This window comes from Marmota marmota, unplaced genomic scaffold (assembly GCF_001458135.2).
Source record: "Marmota marmota marmota unplaced genomic scaffold, marMar, whole genome shotgun sequence".
NCBI lineage: Eukaryota > Metazoa > Chordata > Mammalia > Rodentia > Sciuridae > Marmota > Marmota marmota.
The window spans coordinates 3,353,615-3,373,950 of NW_026000101.1; the positions used below are offsets into that span (position 1 = coordinate 3,353,615).

The 20,336-nt window shown below is 36.7% G+C and overlaps 1 protein-coding gene across 4 annotated transcripts in view; it reads right to left on the reverse strand.

Moving 5' to 3' along the window:
* Window positions 1-12,301, reverse strand: part of Musk (muscle associated receptor tyrosine kinase) — a 93,440-nt gene extending 81,139 nt beyond the window's left edge. For all 4 annotated transcript variants that reach the window (XM_048783226.1, XM_015492207.2, XM_048783225.1 and 1 more), the window contains exon 1: window positions 11,998-12,301. In XM_048783226.1, the coding sequence (XP_048639183.1) occupies window positions 11,998-12,076 (79 nt within the window). In that variant the 5' untranslated portion in view covers window positions 12,077-12,301. The remainder of the gene's footprint in view (window positions 1-11,997) is intronic.
* Window positions 12,302-20,336: the final 8,035 nt, after the last annotated feature.

Here is a 20,336-nt window from a genome sequence, read left to right on the forward strand (position 1 = left end):
AAAAATATATATATATATATATATATATATATATATATATATATACATATATATACATACATACATACATACACACACATTACAGGTTGGTAAAAGTGCCCCCTCTTTAATGTTTCTGGAAATCCATGAATTCTACCAAAATGAAGGATATGGGGTCCTGTTATCTCAAGGGCTCTGATGGTATAGAAAAGAAAGTACTAGAATCTAGACTTAGGTGAGCCTAGAAATCGACCCCATGGCATACTCTTATTTAAAATAATTATTAGAATCACTGCTGTGGCCCTTATTATTATTAATCTTGTATTTATTTACTCTTTTTCATGGTGCTGTCACTCCGTTGGATTAGAAGCAAATAAAGGTTGTGAATCTACACAATGGAATATTATTCAGCCATAAAAAGCATGAACTCTTTTCATTTGGAACAACATGAATGAATGTAAAGCTCATTCTGTTAAAGTAAAATAAGTCAAGCACAGAAAACAGTGTACTATCATACTTGTAAGCAGAATCTAAAAAACATTGATTCCATAGACCTGGAAACAGAGTAGTAGTTACCAGAGAGTAGGTAAAACTGGAGGAAAGGAGAGAGGGAGAAGTCCATCACTGGACACTATATTATTCTTTGCTAGAAGGAATAAGTGTTGGTGTTCTATGGCACAGCAGAATGAAAATAATTTACAATAATACATTGTGTAAATTTGAAGGCACTAACCATAAAGACAGGATAAAATTTTAAGGTAATAGATATTCTAATTACCCCTTATTGCTATCCAGTATATACATGAATTAAAGTATCACATTGAACCTCATAAATATATACAAATATTATGTATTGGTCCAAATGAATGTAAATTAAAAAATTCTACAAGAAGGAAAAAAATTAAAAAGCTCCGTCTTGTAAGGGCTACCATCTAGGTGATATGTTAAGATAGATACGTAAAATGATCAGCTATAATAATTAGGTATGTCTGCTTTTCCTGAATAACGAGTGACCATTATGATCCAAAAATACCAACATTTGAACAGCAGATTATATCTTGACTTTAGTTAAAATGCAAGGTGGGATCATTTAGAGATGGGATAGTTGGTGACAATCTTACGATGTGCCTAGAACAGACTGGTCCATTGTTTGGCCATAGAAGATACATCCACTCTTTGAAAAAACCTTACTTTTCCAGTGAAGTCAAAGCCCAGTTCATCTGCTGTGAGAGAGGAGAAATGGCAGGCAGGAGTGTTTTCTTGGGTCATGTCTCCCTTGCTAATGTTATTCTTTAAGTTCCAGTTTAAGCATCATATTTTTCCAGCTTCCTGACTTGCTAGATAGAAAAAAATTCCCTTTTCTTTAACCTTAGGTCATCCTGTGTATTACTCTTATAGCGCTTACCATAAAGACTTTATTAAAATTCTCTTTTTGTTGTTATCATTCCACACTCAATTATCAAAACCTTGAGCTTTGGGACCGTGTCTTAGACTTCTTTCAAAGTCCCAGGTTTAGCATAGTTACTTCTGTACTGTTTAAATGAACTAATTTGGATTTCCAAGGCCTTTACAAAAGGAATCAAGGAAATTTTTGCAAGAAAATAGTTGAAAAAAGAGATGCAAATATTTAGGTAAAATGACATCCTCTGTATAAGCATCAGGGTCACCCTTTTCCCAACTTCCCAATAAAATCACTGTTAACATATACAGAATACAATATAAAGAAAGAGAGATGAACATTATTTAAGAATAGTTAAGAGACATAAAGAATAGACTAACAGGCACCAATCAGGGAATGACCCAGAAGTAGTATATAGAGGAATGAACAGCTAATCATTTTTAAAACTGAAAAAAAGCAACAAGCCACAAAATATTTAAGCCGAAAATGCCACCAAGTGCCAAGATAGATTTTTAACAAAAAAATTCATCTCCAGATAAATTGTATTAAAACTGTAAAAATTAAAAAGAAAAGGAAAACTTAATCCTACAAGAAATAAAATCAATTAACAGGAATGCCAATTAAGATAACAATTGAGATTATTCTGCAACAATTTATAACCAAAGTCAATAAACGAATATCTTTACAAGGTTGAGGAAAATAACTGCCTGCCAGGAATTGTATAGTCATCTTAAATAACAATCTTAGGAAGTCAAAATTAAGGCCCCTATAAACTGATACATGTATAAAGTGTTTACTTCTCATAGCTAAAACAGTTACTAGAACATATAAACTTAGTAGGACCTAGCCTGAACCCCAAAGGTAAGTGAGCATTGGAAGAAACAACAGAATACTTAGTGATAAAACATAATCATTAATTTTGACATATTATAGAATATTAAAATGAAAACCATTAATTTCTGTGTTTAAAAAGAATGGAATTAAATTCTAGACCAACATTACAAGATGAATGTTTAGAGAAGAAGGTAGGTGGATAGTTAACACATGCTAAATAACATGACAGAAATACTAATAACTACAAGTGGGGAGAGAAATACAGGGTTAAATACAAATGTTAAAACCTTATTAACAGTTACCACTAAAAGAATAGATTAAAAATTCAAGATTCCAAAATAGCAGGAGAAACAGAAAGACTAGAAAAACTATTATCAGTAAAAACAAACAAACCAAAAATGAATAAATGAACAAAGACAGGAAGAGAAGCAAGAATAAATAAGTTAATAAAAGGCATGTTTAATGGAAGACATAACATAATGAGGAAGCGACAAGCTCAGATATGTCAGCAATCCCAGTAAATTCCAGGGGTATAAACTGACCTATGAGACAAACAGACACTAAAACAGAAAAGACACATCTAAACAAAGTAAAACAGAAGTATTGAAAATAAGGGGAGGAAAATAATAAAAGCAAATATTACCCCAAACACAGTGATATAGCAATTTCAATCAGAGAGAAAAAAAAGGTGATAAGCTTTTACAGGGAAAAGAGAAATATTGCCTTATGCTAAAAAATAATCCATCAAGAAGATACAAAACTCAGGGAACTTCATTTCTTAGGAGTATAGACTCAAAATAAATAAAGCCAAAAGTAAAATTAAAATCACAAAAATATATGGAAAAACTTCCTAGCATTATATAAGTGTTTAATATATCTCTTTCAGAAACTAATAAATCAAACGAAAATAATTGTAAGAGTAAAGAAGATAAAAACACTAAAATTAGCAGCTCTGATATAATATGCATGTATAATATTATACTTGAATAAAAAATATATTTTTAAACATTCAAAAGTATTGAAAACCTATGAAGCTACAAAGGAGAGTTTAACCTAATTCCCCAAATCAATTTCATACAGTCTCTATTTTCTAACCAAATGCAGACCTGTAAGATATTTACAATAAGAAGTTAATAAAATGCATAAATTCCCATTCTGCTTATAAATCAAAGTTGATCAACTAGATATGATCAGAGAGATGACACTTCTTAATTCTTTTCAAATTTGTATGAAAACTATAAATGTAATAACTTTCAACAACATAGATTATATAGATCACATCTTCGGAACACAATTCAATGAAACCAAACCCTAATGAATAATTTGTTTAAAATGAACTAAAACCAATTAAGAACTTTTAAGCCAAAATTGTTCTAAGTATTTCTAACATCATAAAGTAAATCAAGTTGGGTGCAGTGGTGCATGCCTGTATTTTCAGTGACTCGGGAGACTGAGGCAGGAGGATTGAGAGTTCAAAGCCAGCCTTAGCAACTTAGTGAGGCACTAAGCAACTCAGTGAGACCCTATCTCAAAATAAAAAAATGAAAAGGGCTGGGGATAAGGCTCAGTAATTAAGTACCCCTGGGTTCAATCTCTGGTACCAAAAAAAAAAAAAGAAAAAAAACAAAGAAAGAAAGAAATCAAAATTGTAATTAAAAGCCTTATATAGTAAAAAAACTACACATCAGAATGTAGTAGAAATGCTGCTGTCAAATCATCACCAAGAACTCAAGAGAAATTACATTGTCAAAGAACAAATCTGTAAAAACCATGAGACCCTCAACAAAGGTTTTCATGGAAGTTCTTTTTAAATTTTGAAGAAAAAAGTTAAGTCTCAAGTTCCATAAAAGCTGCAAGAAATACAAAATATAGAAAGTTTCCCATGTCAACTTTTGGACTAACACATATTGATGTAAGTTAAACAAGATGTAGTATGCTAAATAAATTTTAAACACACACACACACACACACACATCAAGTCCAATGGCATATTTTAAAACAACCATTAGACGGTTGGTCACAAGAAAAAAAATGTAAGGAAAACTTATTAGAAAAGTTCTTTAATAAACCAATAGTTTAAAGGATATCTATAGATGTCAAAAAAGTAATAACAGTTCATTATCCATTACCTATTGGGAAAAAAAAACTTGTAGTTAAGCAAGATTACGACAGTATTTCTTTAACATTGTAAGGAGTTTTTCCTATTCCTCTCAACTCATTATAACTAAGAATAAGCAGAGTCAGCAGAGCATACATTTCATGAAGCAAGGAGAATCAGATGCTGAAAGCTAAATTAAATAAGGCCTGTTAGAAGGGTGCCCATTGAGTTTCCTAGCGAGGAGGTCAGATTGACTTTGGCACATGCAGATTCAATGGGTTTTGGGCAGCACAAGCCCAGTAACAGTTGGTGAGGGGCCAATGGATGGTGGGGCCATGGAGACTGTGGGGAGGGGACACAGAGTTTGTGAGAGGGAAAGGAGAGGCTGGATGGCACTAGAACGTGAGTAAAGGGACAAAGTAAGCTTCAGTGCTGACTGGAATTTTGGAGAAAAAGAGAAGATAACTGAGGGAAACAGGTTCCTGAAGATGCAGACAAGGTCGGGATTCAGGGCGAAAGAGGGATTAAGTTGAGTTGGAGAAGAGAGTCCTCTTGGTGCACATTAATGGGGAATCAGCAAGGGACGGATGCAGAGGTAGGCTTTCCCATTTGCTAGCAGGAAGCTGAAGAGAGTTTGTGGTCTAAATGCTCCTCTTTTCTCAATGACTGGGCTCTAAATTGGTGGCTTTTATACGTACACATAGATGTACACGATAGACACAAATATATATGTGCATGTTCACAGACATTTACAACATAAATGCATATATAACAGACAATGGATAATTAATTACATATATGGAAAAAAAGAGGAAAGAAAGAGTGGATGAATAACAAAATTCTGAAGGTATTCCTAGTTATAAGCATTATGTATAATGTCATATTTTTTGTTTTGCTATACTTTACAGGATTTTTTAAAAATGAAGACTTACAGAGCTGCAATTGTGGCTCAGTGGTAGAGTGCTTGCCTAGCATGTGCAAGGCACTGGGTTCGATTCTTGGCACCACATAAAAATGAATAAATAAAATAAAGGTATAAAAAAGTTATATTTGTTTAAAAAAATGGCTTACCTTGTGTATAAAAGTGCTAAAGGAGTGCTAATGTGAACTGGTATTTAGAAGAGGTAGGGATGAGTCTACGTCTTAAAAGAAAATAAATATTTATTATAACCTTTGTAGTAGAAAAAAAAATGTAGTTATAGCAAATAAGTCAGAATATCACCAAAATGTTGATTTTCTAAATGCAATGGAAGCAAACTTACAATTGATAAAGTTTGAGAAAGTCAATCTCTTAAGAAAAAAAAATGTATATTTTTCCTAAATAACTAATGAATAAAATAAACAATCAATAATATAGTCACACAGATTTTGAGGGAAACACACACACACACACACACACACACACACACACATATATATATATATGTATATATTTATACACACACACACATGCATATACATATAAAGCTTTTAGGGTATAGGTAATGATGGGTCCAAAGTCCAACTGATGATTTGGATGCTTTCGCTGTTTAAAATGACCATTGGGCAACCAGACATTGAGAAGAAATCAACCACAGGGCTAGAATCCAGATCCCAGCTCCATCATTTCCCAGTTCCACCCAGATAATTACCACACTTCACCTTGGTGTCTTTAGCTGTAGATGGAGGTGATGATAAAGCCCACACAGACTTGTCATAGGACTAAATAAGCAAATATATGAGAAGCATTTAAAACTGTGCTTGGTCTGCATGGAACACTGTATCAATGTATTTTATTTTGTAATTTAGCAACAGAAACCCAGACTGTTTAATAATTATTCCCAGTATGGTGTACAGGAGCTGGCTTGTACTGACATTCAAGAGTCAGTTGGTAATTTTTCAGGAATTTTATAATTGTTGCCATAGTCTGGCTGCAGCAAAATAACCGGGGGGTGACGAACAACTTGTGTAGGTTGATACAGCAGGAGTGGGAGCCGTTTATTGTAGGACAGGAGCAGTATTTATACATTCCACACAGCTTATCTAATTAGCATAAACTAGATACATCAGTCAACCAATCAGGAATCTCTACACCTAATGGCTCGGTTTTGTTACTTCTCAAACCACTCCCTCTGACATTTTGCCAGGCACCATCCAGACTTGTTTACGAACTTTAACATTCCCCTGACAAAATGCCAGGTGTTATTTTGACTTATTTACAGACTCTAACAATTGTTAAATATAGCCATTAATAAAAACTAAATTTTATTAATTTATACTTAAATGTTATATTAAAATTAATAATACTCAAATGCCATCACTTCCTGTTTAACTAAATTTTACTATTATCCATGTTCTTCAGGGTGTTGTCACGTCATGTAACTGTATGGTAGACGTAGTGTCTAAAGGATGGCACAGTGCATGCCTTTTCCAACTCGATCTTCAGTATTTATTTATTGGTTGCTTGAAATTGCTCATGGCTTGGTGTATCTACGCTACAGAAATCAAGAGCAAAAATTCCAGGCCTTTTTTCTTAGGGAGGGGGATATTAAATCTATCCCAGCACATGGTTATTTAACAGGATATTATGCAGTCAGTGCAAGTAATGGTTTGAAGAGTACTAATAATATAGAATATGTTTATGTTTTAGTGCTAGGTAAACATGGCAGGCAGCAGAATTGTATATACAATAAATATTATTACCACACTATTTTTAAAGAAACACAAAAAAAATTATATTAACAGTCCCAGAGGTATACATGACTTTTTTCTATTTTACATTTTCAAAATAAATCTTAAATGCCACATGTTATTTTTATACAAAGCACTTTATTCATTAGTTTCTTCTGCTCAATAAAAGAAGTGGCATAGAAGTGGCAGGGATAATCATTTTATTATTAATATTATCTTTCACATAAGATGACAAACTCTGTTGAAATCAGTTAAGAAGTAAATCTTAGAAAGTCTTGGAAATCTTAGATACGGAGAAATACATGAGCCACTACTGAGAACTTCATTATATTAACACATTCAGAGATATGATGATCTTACATGAGTTTTGACTAGTAATATTAGTGTCTGAATAGATTAAGAACCTACTGTGTGCCCTGCATTATATTTTTCATTCATTATCTCTTTTGTTTATCACAACAAACATAAAGGTAAGCACTATTAATATTCCCATTTGCTGATGAGGCAGGGGAGCTACAAATAGTTAAACAATGTGTCTAAACTTCACAAAAGTAGGAAGTAATAGATCTGAATTTCCGATTTAAGGTTGATAGATAGTTCCTATCTCTTATAAGATATATTGTGTCTTTAGTCCTGGTTACACAAAGGGGGGAAAAGGAAGATTGACATCAGCATCAGTTTCTATAGGTGGAATATAATTAATTGGTTAAGTCCACTTTACCTATATTCCAAAATGATCCAAATGTGTTTTCAAATTCTTACTGATACCATCACATCCTTGTATTTAGTGATATTTGTTGATTCAGCAGATTGTCTCTTGTTTACTTTCATTCTACTACCCAATTTTCATCTCAGCCAGAGCCTGTTTAAACTGGGGCACTATTTCTTCTCACACCCCAAGGACTACAGGAACAACAAATGCATGAAAACAAACACAACACTTTTCCGAACCCAAAGAGAACTTAACTTGAATACTAGCTTCTAGACAAGTTAGATGCTATATTTCTTTCCTTTGTACTTCATGGGCTCTAAGATGTGACCATAGACATACCGACTTCTGATTGAAAAGTTGCTGATTGACATGACCAAATGACTGGGTACACAAAGAAGCCAGGTACACTTTGCCCTTTCTGTTTTAGTAAAATCAGAGCCAAGACTTGGAAAATATTAATGCTTCACCAACATCATGAATGCAATATTTTTCTTCATTATGAGAAAACACTTGGTATTGGACAATTTTCAAATTCTCCAAAGAGGATATTCAGCATTGATAATCATTTGGTATGTCTTAGGAACTGACATACTAAACTGAAGATGTAATAAAGTAAAAGCTATTTTTTGTTATGATTTGTTGTAACATATAAGGTTCACTGATAATAATGCTCAATAACTACTTGTTAATCCTGTGTCATTAATTCCTTGCAACACAGCACCTCTAGGTCCTTGCCTTCAAGGGTGGCATTGGCACAGGCAGTTCTGTTGAGCCTGTTAGAATTTCTGAAATTGCCTCTCTCGGGGGGCACACCTTTGGGTTAAGCCATAGACTCATAAGGACCCATGTGAAACATGCCTGGATATTATCCAGAGGTGATTGTTACATCAATCATTGCCAATCCTTAGCACAATACTGGATTGTGTTAGGCACGTCTTCATTTTATGAAGAAATGGAGGCTTACAGAGACTGTGCTTTCCCTATAGGCAGAAAGATGTTGGGGACCTAGGAAGAGGAAACTCAATCTCAACATTCTCTTCTAAGCTTTAAGTGTCCTTGTTTCACTCTATTCATTATCCAACCTCTACCCTATGGTATTTTTTCATATAGCCCAAACTCTTTACCCTCTACTTCTTTAGCTGCACTGACCCTGGAAAGCAACAGTCATGAATTAATCCACCATCTGTCCTTGCTGCCCCTATGTTCAGATTGCACTGCTGCATAAAGCAAAACAACTGTTCAGGTCAGGGCCACCACAGAGCTGCTCCCTCAGCCCCAGCTGGGTCCTCTGCATGACCTATCTAATCCTTCTGTCATCTTCCTGAATGGACTACTGCCCTCAGGTCCCCCTCACCCAACCCCTCACTGTCAGTCTACCCCAGTGACCTCAAGTCCTATTTCACCTTGGGAAAAAAGGTAGAAATTAAAGAAATCTTGACATTTTGCTCTTTCTTTCTCTTCTTTAAGGTCAATAATATTTGAAACAACTGTGTTTCCCTAAACATGCAATGAGTAACTCTTGCCATGCAGGTCAATATAGAGCATTCATCCGGGACTTGATGTCCTGGATTTCAATGACAGCTGTGTCCATACTGACTTAGTCATATGTTGAATCTGTGAATTCTATCCCTGTATACATATAATTTAAAAGAGAAGGTTATTCAATCATATCTAAAGATAAATCACTGGGACTCAAAAATTTCTGGGTATGGTAGTAAATGAGGTCATTTTAAAAGTTAGGTTTTGATAGGCGGTTTTTGTGCACGTTAAACAAATCCAGAGTTGTTTACGTGAATTCCTGTACTCCCTCAGAATTTAATATCCTGCCATATGCTTAATACCCCGCAATAAAGCATTAAGTGTCATTGACGTATGTGGTTGAGGCACGTATTCAACAGAATGTTGTCTACTTTCATATATAGTAGTTTATAAAATTCTCCTACTTGAGGTTATGAAATTAAGCTCATCATTGAAATGTCTCTCTAGTTGAAATGATGGAGAAAGATAATGTCCTTCCCCTTGTGTTTAAACATTAGAAATCTCAAATTAAACTAAAGTAATAAACTATTGTTTGTATGTTGTGTATTGAGTTTGTTGAGAAAAATTATGTGCAGAGTTAGAAAAGAATCCTCCAATACTCTTCTACTATTAAATTTGTCCATTTATTTCATAAAACATAATTATAAAGATTCCTTGATTTCAATTATGATAAATGGTGTGGAAAAAATATGCCACCTAAATAACTTTCTAATATTACCTTTTGCCAAGAATAGAGAAAACAACTATGAGATTATTTTGGTGGAGTATTTTCATAACTTAATAGTATTAAGATATAGCATATTAATTTGGTTCTTTTCTATCAATATATTCCATGCACTTCAACATTTAAAATTTTAACGACTGTGTTCTAGATATTACTTAGTCTCAGAGCTGGTTTATATATTAAATGAGTATTTGATCTCCTAGACATAATACTTGGAGCTAAAGTTGATGTTGAACCCATAATAATTTAGATTTAATAAACGGACTAAGAACAAAATATTGTTTTTATTTTAAAATGTTGAAACGTAACTATAGCAATATATAAACTGTAAGAAACAAATTTGGAATCGTAATGATATGATTACTTTATTTCAAAGCCAGGAGTTTGGACGGTGTTACCTCTATGCTGCAGTACTTTGAAATTTTCAAAAGAGAAATAGTGTGTATTTGAATTAAGGCTTTATCTGAGAAGTTTAGAAACTGAAAATCCTTTCTTTCTGGAATACATATTAGAAGTTATTCATACAGGGACATTTGGGAGTTTTTTTGTTTTATGTATCAAATCCTGATTTGGATCATCAAAATCAATTCTCCTGCTCTTTATAAGACTAGATTTTAGTAAGTTCCAATAGTTACTCATGTCACTTTTATGTAACTGCATGGTGTAGAGTAGCACAGATAAGATTTATGGCAATCCATAAGTCCAAACATCTACATGCTACCTTTCCGGACATCCGTTGTACGATCAGGAAGTATTAAAATAATCTGAAGAAGATGCTAAGTCTTTCTGGCTATTATTAGAGACTTGAAAAGATCTAGGTTCACTTTTATCTGAAGCTGCCTTAAAATATTCATGGGAAAGTAAGCATTTTAATACATTTGAATATACCATTCTGATCCAGTAAAATGGAAAAAGAGAAGCAACAAAACAAAGTAAACATATATAATCAGACCTAGAACAAAGCTGTGTCTTATTTTCATGTGGACCTTGACCATGGGGCTCCAAAAGTTTTTGGTGAACCACAAAATATAAAGATGTTTCCCATCTTAATGCAGATACTGCCTTCATTTATCTACACAATGCAAACTTCTTCAGCTGAAACACAGAATTTTTTTCACTCAATGTCAAACATTTTGTTTGAAAACAGTTTAATATCACTCAATTTACTTTCTCATCTCTCTCTCCCCTCTCTCTCTCTCTCTCTCTCTCTCTCTCTCTCTCTCTTTCTTTCTTTTCCATCTTTCAATGCAACCCTTAAACACTTGGCAAATCACGAATTTTCCATTCTCCCTGATTTGAAATGCGCTAGTGTCAGTTTCATAATACACTGGCCAGAAACCATATCGCTGTGTACATTCTTGCTACTGAAACAGGTGTTTGTCAGTTTCTTAAGTTGCTTTCCTTTCCCCTGAGGTGGTGTTATTTCCGGTACATTCCAAAGGCTCTGAAAAAAACTTTTGTGGGCTCTTGCCAAGCCAAATCATGACTCTGGCCTCAAAGGTATCAAAACCCATTGTCCTCGGACTGTCATTACATTGTCACTTTGTGTGCCTCTTATTTCTGACTTTTAGCAACTAAACTATTTATTAAGAATTTAGTGAACTTAAACTGAAAATGCAAATGAATTTAGTTCAAAGCAAAACACTTTGGGTGTCCAGAATTTGGGTGGATTATATTCCTGGCAAACCTGGTGTGAAAGGTTTTTGTCATCCGTTTAGACCACCCTGAAGTTTAACAAACATATAAACAAAACAAATGCTGATAGTTTCCAGCCTATCTGCAAATAATTCCCATAGGAGGGAACCTCTGCACCAACTGCTTGGCTAAACTTTTTATTGCAGAACTTAGGAGGGGGATATCAGTGGAGAGGAGACCGTCCACCAATTGCTTATGTATCTAGTTTCCTTTTTCTCTATACATTTCTTCCTGATATCACAAGTAAAAGTCAAGCCCATCATACTATGAATCAGTGATCATTGAACGCACACACACACTTTAGAACTGTGACAAAGCAACAAGAGGACAAGATTGCTCAAACCAACCTTTTGGAAGTTTCTCAGTCCCGCTGAAGGCAACCAGGGTGAGAATATGTACCAGTGGAATGTTGACGAGCTCTCTCATGGTTAATCCAGGCTCAAGCAGGAGAAGTTTCCCTCTGGACAACGCAAGGAAAATGCCCCACAGTTTACATTTTAAAGCATAGTTTGTTACAGTAGGGTTGTCCGCTAATGACTGTTGGTGTCAGCAGCTCCACGGGCTCTAAGTAGAATCAGGAATTCTCAGACTTGGCTGTAATGATGGACACGGCCAGCTGGTGTGTATCCACTTAGGCCAGTAATGCAAGTGGAGGGCTGGAGGAACAAGGGAAAGAAAATCCTTTCAGAATCCCTTTTAAGACAGTGGCAGAAGGACAATACCAGATGCCTGTTGCAACCATCCCTGTAGTCCCTGAGGTACAGACTTTCTGATCTTCTGATTTCAGCCCACCATCTCTCCTGCAAACTATGACAAGGGGGTCTGTTTAATTCTGATCACTCTCCATCTCTCACTCCACCCTCCACATCCAATTCATTCAGATTTTGCTAATTAAATAGTCCTTGGATTCTTCCCCTCTTTTTGTTCACATAGTATCATGCTATTCCAATCTCTCCCAGACATTCATCTTCTCTGATTGACAGTCATAGCATCCTGTATCTTCTCCCTGTCTGTATCTTCTCATCTCTTTTCAGATAGCCCTTCCTGCTCAAAAACCTTTGGTGACCTGACATCATATAAAAACATATGTAGGGGCTGAGGTCATGGATCAGTGGTGGAGCACTTGCCTTACATGTGTGAGGCACTGGGTTCGATTCTCAGCACCACATATAAGTAAATAAAGGTCCATCAACAATGAAAAATATATATTTTAAAAAATGTAAATCTCTTTTTTTGTTGTTTCTAAAATTTTTGAGTTAAAATTTTTATTTTTATTTTTTTGGCATTTTTAATTGATTTTATTTTTTTAAATACATGACAGCAGAATGCATTACAATTCTTATTACACATATAGAGTAGTGTTGTTCTGGAGCAAGACTTTTATAAATGGTATCTTGCACTGTAAAAAAGTAGATGCTAAAGTAAAATTAGATATGCTAGAGATGTTCAGGGTAAGCACTTTTGAAGAATAAAGGGGAAGGGAGTTTATGTAGGGAGTAAGAACATTCAAATTGCAAAACTGGTGTGACCCCTTGAAATAAAAAAGAAAAGAAAAGAATCAGACAGAGCAAGAAGAGACTTCATCTTCAGTACAGCTCTGAGAAAGTCTCATCCATGCCTTTGGGGAGTCACCAAGCACAGATTACCTGTTGGGGGAGTTCTTAACTGGGCAGAATTTGTGGGGTTCTAATGGCTGGGAGAAGCCAGGGAGAGTGTAATTTTAGTGTGAACACTGCCAGCTCATTGCACACATGCCTTACAATAAGTTCTCATGAAGTCACACCCAAAGGCATACTTCCAAGGATGCCATAACATACTCCTGTGAATTTCCTTTTCTATAGAACAATGTGTCTTAGAGATTATGTTAGTCAGTTTTCATTAATCAAATGAAATATCTGAAGCAGGTTACTTTATAAAGAGAAGAGTTTTATTCAGCTCATAGTTTTGGAGGATCGAGGTATGGCATTGGATCGGTTCTTGCTGATAGATCCCCAAGGTGGCACATGGCATCACATGACAAGAAACAGGGAGCAAGCATGCTCATTTCTATCTGTGGTCTTTTCTCCTAAAGCCACCACAATCCAATCATGGGGCCTCCACCCTAATGATCTTATTTAATCCTAGTAATTTTCTAAAGTAGAAAATTACTCATCTCAAAATACCACAGTCAGATAAGGTTTTCACCCTCTTAATACTATTAACATATGACTTTGGGGATTAAGTGCCTACATGAGTTACAGTGAACAAGCCTTATTCAAGTCCTAGCAAAGACTTTGCCATATGCTCTATTATTTCTATTGTATACATAGCCTTCCAAGTCATGAATGGATGATGGTATATTTAATTATGTCCTATGGATGAACATTTGGGAGGCCTTCAATGAATAGAAATCACTTTCAATTCTCTGCTATTACAAACAATGGTACATACATATTCCCATAAACATTTATATTTGTTTTCGTTAAAAATTTCTCAGAGAGAGACACTGCCAAGGAACTATGGGATTAAAGGGTTGGCAACTTTTAAGTTATGAATGATACAGCTAAATTGCACCATACCTGTAATGGCAATGCATAAGAGAACAGATTTCACTCTCAACAACACTTTTTATCTTTGAATTTTTCCATTGAAGTAGAATAAGATGGCATTCCATTGTTGTGATTCACACCTTTCACTGAATACTGTTGATAATGGAATTTTTCACATATTTGTTACCCTTTCCAGAAAACTTGGAGAATCAAAAGGATGTCCCGGGATTCTATTTTTTTTTTAATTTAAATACCTATTATTTTAGTCAGCTTTTGTGTTGCTATGACCAAAATACCTGACAAGAACAACTTAGAGGAAGAAGTTTCCTTGGGGCTCATGGTTTTAGAGTTCATGGTCTGAAGTTAGGCAGCACATCATGGTAGAAGGGCTCAGTGGAAGAAAGCTGATCAGCTCTTTGAGAGTCAGCAAGCAGAGGGAGAGGGAAGGGGGAAGGGGTTGCAGGAATGCTGGATCCTTCAGCCACGCCCCACCTGCCTTGAGTCACCTCCCAGTCAGTCCATTCAAATAGGATGAACTGATTAGGTCATAGCTATCATAATCTATTCACTTCACCTTTGAATATCCCTGCATTAGCAGGAGATTCTACCGTGACCCCCCATATATCACAACCAAGTGGCACTTACTCCATGTGGGAAAAGCATCATATGTGGGTTATAAAACCCATAACATTAACAGACTAAAGAAGAAGAATCAAATAATAACATAAATAGATTTATAAAAAATATTTCACAAACTACAACACCCTTCTTAATAAGAAGAGAAGGGGAGGAAGACTGTCCAAAAAATATTAGGGTAGAGATTAGAAGTATATCCATGATTTAGGTGGCCTATACCTAAAAGGGTGCAAGGGGACTTTTAAATGAAAATATTTGTCCATTGAATGAATGCATACTTACCTTATGCTGAGTATTTAGTAACAAACAGGATAAAGCAATGGATCTTAATGTCTGGTGAGGGAGTAAATATTAGACACTTTCACAAATAAGTAACTACTTTGTACTCTGGAGAAGTATACTGTAGTGAGAACTTATGTGAACAATGAACCTGACCTTCTTTAAAGCCTGGGAATGCTTCTCTGAGGAGGTGCCTCTGTGGCTGAGTCCTACAGGGTAAATAAGAGTCAGACAAATGAGGAGAGGGCTGGGTGTGGGCCACAACATGTAGTGAGAGAAAGATGTAGAAATGCTGGGGATGTGAAAGAACATGATGATGTGATGGAAATAAAATCATGTCAGAGGGCTCGAAGAACAGAGCACAAGGGTTCAACTACAGAGGCAGGAGGAGACACCATTTGGTGTCTTCAATGTCTCAATGAGAGCTTCATTTTAAAAGCACTGATATACCATGGGAGTGTAGATTGCAAATGAAACAATAAAAGTGAATAACATAACCTAAGGGGAGAATATTGAAGGAGATGAAAGCCGGATTCCCAATTTAGAGTGAAAATGGAGCATTTAATTACATGTTAGCAGGAACTTCCAAAGGGAAAGGTGTCCTGCTGAGATGGGTCAACTTCTACCCTATATGTCTTAGGTTGCTATGAGGGTCCCAGAAGGAACGAGATGGCCCACTTAACTAGAATGAGGAGATATACAAAGGGTTGTGGTTGCGAAACCACACAATTGGCATAGAACCTGTGAGCCACTAACAGATGATCCTCGCCCTCTCTAGACCTTTGAGTTGAGAAAAGGCAGGAAAAAAGGTTATTGGAACCTAGAGGCAGTGGTGACTGTGTGCAGAGAGCTTCCTAATATGAGATAATGCCTTTGGTTGAGGAGTTCAGCTCACTGGGATCTTTGATTTCCTGCAGATTTTTTACCATTGATCAGACTTAGCAGAAAACTAGAGGACGAGTAAGGTCATTGATAGAGGTCAGTTTCCCAAGGCACAAGGCAGGTGAAGAAATGGAGGTGGATCTGGAGAACAAATGAAAGGTCATCCCAGCTTACGTCTTTAAGGATCCTGAGCCTTTCTTGGAGCACAGATGACACATTAAATAAGAGAGAGGCATGCCAGCATTCTAATTTGTTGTCCCATTATTTTCTGAATTATCCAATCAGCGCATCACATCTTTGCTCAGCTCTCTAATATCTCTCAGACTGACTACACTTCTCCTCCATCATACCACTCCCTTGCCCCTTTAAAGCACATCTTCAATACACCAGTGTGTTACAGTGGCTTATCCAGACTATGAAACAATCCCTAATTCAGTGCTTCTTTCTGGTTTAAGGTATCGGCTTGAAAACTGACCAAGAATCAAGGTAACTGTATGAAAACCGTGTGGAAAATTCTATGATGACTATAGTTCAAAGACCAAAGGTTGTCACATGTGCCTTAATAGTACTTAAGTACTGATTTGGATGTGAGGTGTCCCTGACAAAAGCTTGTGCATTATGTGATGTGGGAATGTTCAAAGGTGAAATGATTGTATTATGAGAGCTGTAACCTCATTAGTGGATCAATTCACTTGATGGATTAAAAATTTGAATGGACTGCTGGGTGGGTGGGGACTTTAGGCAGGTGGGGGTGTGGCTGGAAGAAGAAGGTCACTGGGGGTCTGGCCTTGGAGATTATGCCTTGTCCCTGGCTTCTCTCTCTCTCTCTCTCTCTCTCTCTCTCTCTCTCTCTCTCTCTCTCTCTCCCACCTGGCTACTATGAACCCAGCGCCTTCCTCAGCTGCACCCTTTCCCCCATGAAGTTCTGAATCACCTCAGACCCACAGCAATGGAGTCAGCTGACCATGGACTGAAACTTTAAAACATGAGTCCAAAACAAACTTTTTCTCCTCTAAGTTGTTCTTGCCAGGTGTTTTGGTCACAGCAATGAAAAGTTAACTAACACAGTGCTGAGAAAGAAGCCCTCCACACTATCTATTGGGGATACAAATTTCATAATCTACTTACTAGAGAAAACTGAGATGCTGTCATTATTTTTTAAGGCTTCATCTACCTTGAATGTCAGTCTACTCTGTGGGCTGTTTAGACTCTCAATGCTGGTGCAGAGAGATGTTAAAATAATTTTAAAATGTTGACAACTACTGATGCCATTTTATGACCTAATACTAATCATAAAAATATCTTCACAAGGGAGGCATTGTCCTCTACAATGAACTCTTTTTTAAAATTCAGCATTTGAACCTCTTTGTATGTTTACATGAGTTTTGGTAAAAGTCATGTACCTGCTCTTTGTAAAAAGTAAGAAAAGCAAATACTCACTCTTTTCATCCTTGATCTCTGGGTACAGAATAAATAACCTAAGCTCAGACAATCAGATGCCTTTGAAGGGACTTTGCATCTGGAACAAATAACAGAAAGAAGAGAGAGTTAAGATTTATTCTACTGGTGGTGGCATCAAGTGTTCAGTGGCAGTAGTGCCAACAGCATTCTGCAGTCATGGCGGTGCCTTCAGCAGTATCCAGTATCCACTGATGGCAGTGCCAGTGGCTGTTCTCAGTGTCCAGCAGCAGAGCTGTGTCACCCCAACCAGGCTGTTCCTCTGCTGAGATCTTGGCCATAGTTCTAGACACCTGACTGTCCTTCATTCCTGTCTGGCTCTCCATGGTCTAAGGATTCCATAAGCTATCCAATATCCTTCCAAAAAATTCTCTATTCATTGCAACAATAAATGCTTAATTTGCAGTCAAGAAACATACGGCTCTGAAAGATTAAGAATTGTAGACTTGGGTGTGGTGGCACACGCCTGTAATCCCAGTGACTCAGGAGGTTGAGGCAGGAGGATTGTGAGTTCAAAGTCAGCCTCAGCAATTCAGCAAGGCCCTAAGCAACTCAGCGAGACCCTGTCTCTAAAAAAAAAAAAAAAAAAAAGCTGGAGATGTGACTCAGTAGTAAGATAAGTGTTAGATAAAGAGCTAATCATCTATATCCAACTAAACCATCAAATAAGGTCATATCCCTTTTTTGTTCTCCTCCCTGTCCTGATCTCTATATAAAGTGGGAAGTTATTATGGGGTGTTTATAAAATTTCTCAAGAACTATGGTCTAAATTGCCACTGACCAGTCTGTCTTGATTTAATTAATCTAAGGTCACAGGTTCCCAAGGTACCAGGAGAAATTAGTCATAGGTCACTAATATCAGTATGTGCATTACTAACCTCATCATCCTTCCTGAAACCTGGGAATTTCTTAATCTCTCATCTTAATGAACATTATCATCTTCTACTCAGCTTCCCAAGTCATTGCTCTATAAATCATCCCTGACACTTGTCCTTCGGCCTGTATTTAATCTGAGTCCTATCAGTGTTACCTTCTGAAGGCCTCTCTAATTTGTTCCTTCCTCACCACTTTCTGTCTCAGTGGAAGGCCTTCTTCAGCAGCTCCCTAATGGTTTTCCCTGTCAATCATTCCTCCACACCAACATCAGAGAGCTCCACCTAATACAAACACTTGCCGACATTGCTGTCCTGCTGGCGAAGTTCTGTCATTCCCCAGGGTTCCCGATGAAGTCCATGCTCCGTAGCATGGCAAGCCTCTGTTCACCTCTCCTCTCTCATCTTCCCTTTCATTTTAGGCATTTCAGTAGTTCCTTAAAATCACCGTGTTCTTTGTGGCCTCCATACCTTTCAATAAGTTTTCCTTTCTGTTGGGAGGTTCCTCCCCTGTTTCTTTCTTGTCGAATATTCCTATCCTTCAAGATTCCACCTGGCTCTACTTTACCTAAGAAGTTTAACTTTTTGCCTCAGTTCAAGTAGCATGTTCTTTCCTCTGCTCTTATTGGGAGCACCCACTCCGTGCTTGCCTCTCTAAATTTACAGCACACCGTGCAATAGAATCCTCATCTGTTCATGAATCTCTCATTCCACAAGAAGAGACTGATTTTTATGTCTTTTATTCCATTTCCTGGGTGTCGCAGAGCTCCTAATGTGTTCCTGCACTATATACCTATTTTTTAATCAAAGAATGAATAAATGAGACCACATCTTCTTTTCTCCTTAGGAATTTTGGGGCCTTGGATGAATTTTTTTGATAAGGGGATGAAATAATTACAAGGGATTCTCTTGGTATATTCTCTTAGGCCTCATTTTTCTTTCCTCTTAGAGTTGCAATGAATCATACAGAATTGCTTTTATAACTTGAGGAAATGATTGTTTGGAGACATGCTCAACACTGGAGAGAAAGATGGACTGGGGTTTCATAATACTGGATGCTTGAAATCTATGCTTTCTATAGAGACAAAAAATATAATATATTAACCCAAGTCATTAGGGGAAAATTCTGGGCATATTCCATGTACAGGAAAAGAGATAATTTTATTTTGACCTTCCCTGGGCTTTATCATTTGGGATCCTGAGGACAGTGATAAGCAATGTCCTTGGTTGGTTCTTTTTTATAATGCAACTGGAACCTGGTGCCTGAGTGTCCTACAAGCCCCCTTTCTGTATCTTCATCTCTTCTGCCTCACTCAATCCTAAACCTCTTTGGAATTTCCTAAGGTGTTCTGGACTGATACGGAGCAGACTGGAAACCATCATCTGAGCCCCTACAAGTATCATCCCTATTTCTCTGTGCTGTGTCCTTCCTTTGTTACAATAACTACAGTTCCACACCCCTACTGCATGTTCTTAGAGCACTATGGGAAAATGAAAAAACAATGAACTATATCATCTTCAAAAGAAATATCCCATCTAATAAGCCTTATTTCTCAGTTTAGTTCCACCCTCAGTACTGTTTATATATTACGACTACTGCTTAGAATTTTACAATTCAATCCCATTCAACAAACACTTATGAGGCCCTCGGCCAGATACTGGAATCCAAAAGAAACATTGACGACTGCACCCACTGGGGCCTTGTGAGAAGAGAAGTTCTGGGCAAGGCTTGGAGCTCTGCAGAAGGATGAGAGCACTCCTTGCCAAATCTACCCTTAATATTCTAGAATATTCTAGGTTGCCTCAGTGATGGCCGTAGCATGGAGTCCCCTCATGTGATCCTCTTTCCTTGAGTGTGGGCTGGACTAAACAACTCACTTCTGAACTCAGAAGACAGACTGATGTGTCACTTCCAGGGTGTTATTAAAAAATTTTCTGCTTCCCTTTGGGGTATTGGACTGATAGAACTTGCTGAGGCAGAAAGAAGGATCAAAAATAATGTCCAGATTGCATAACCAGATGGATGTGTTG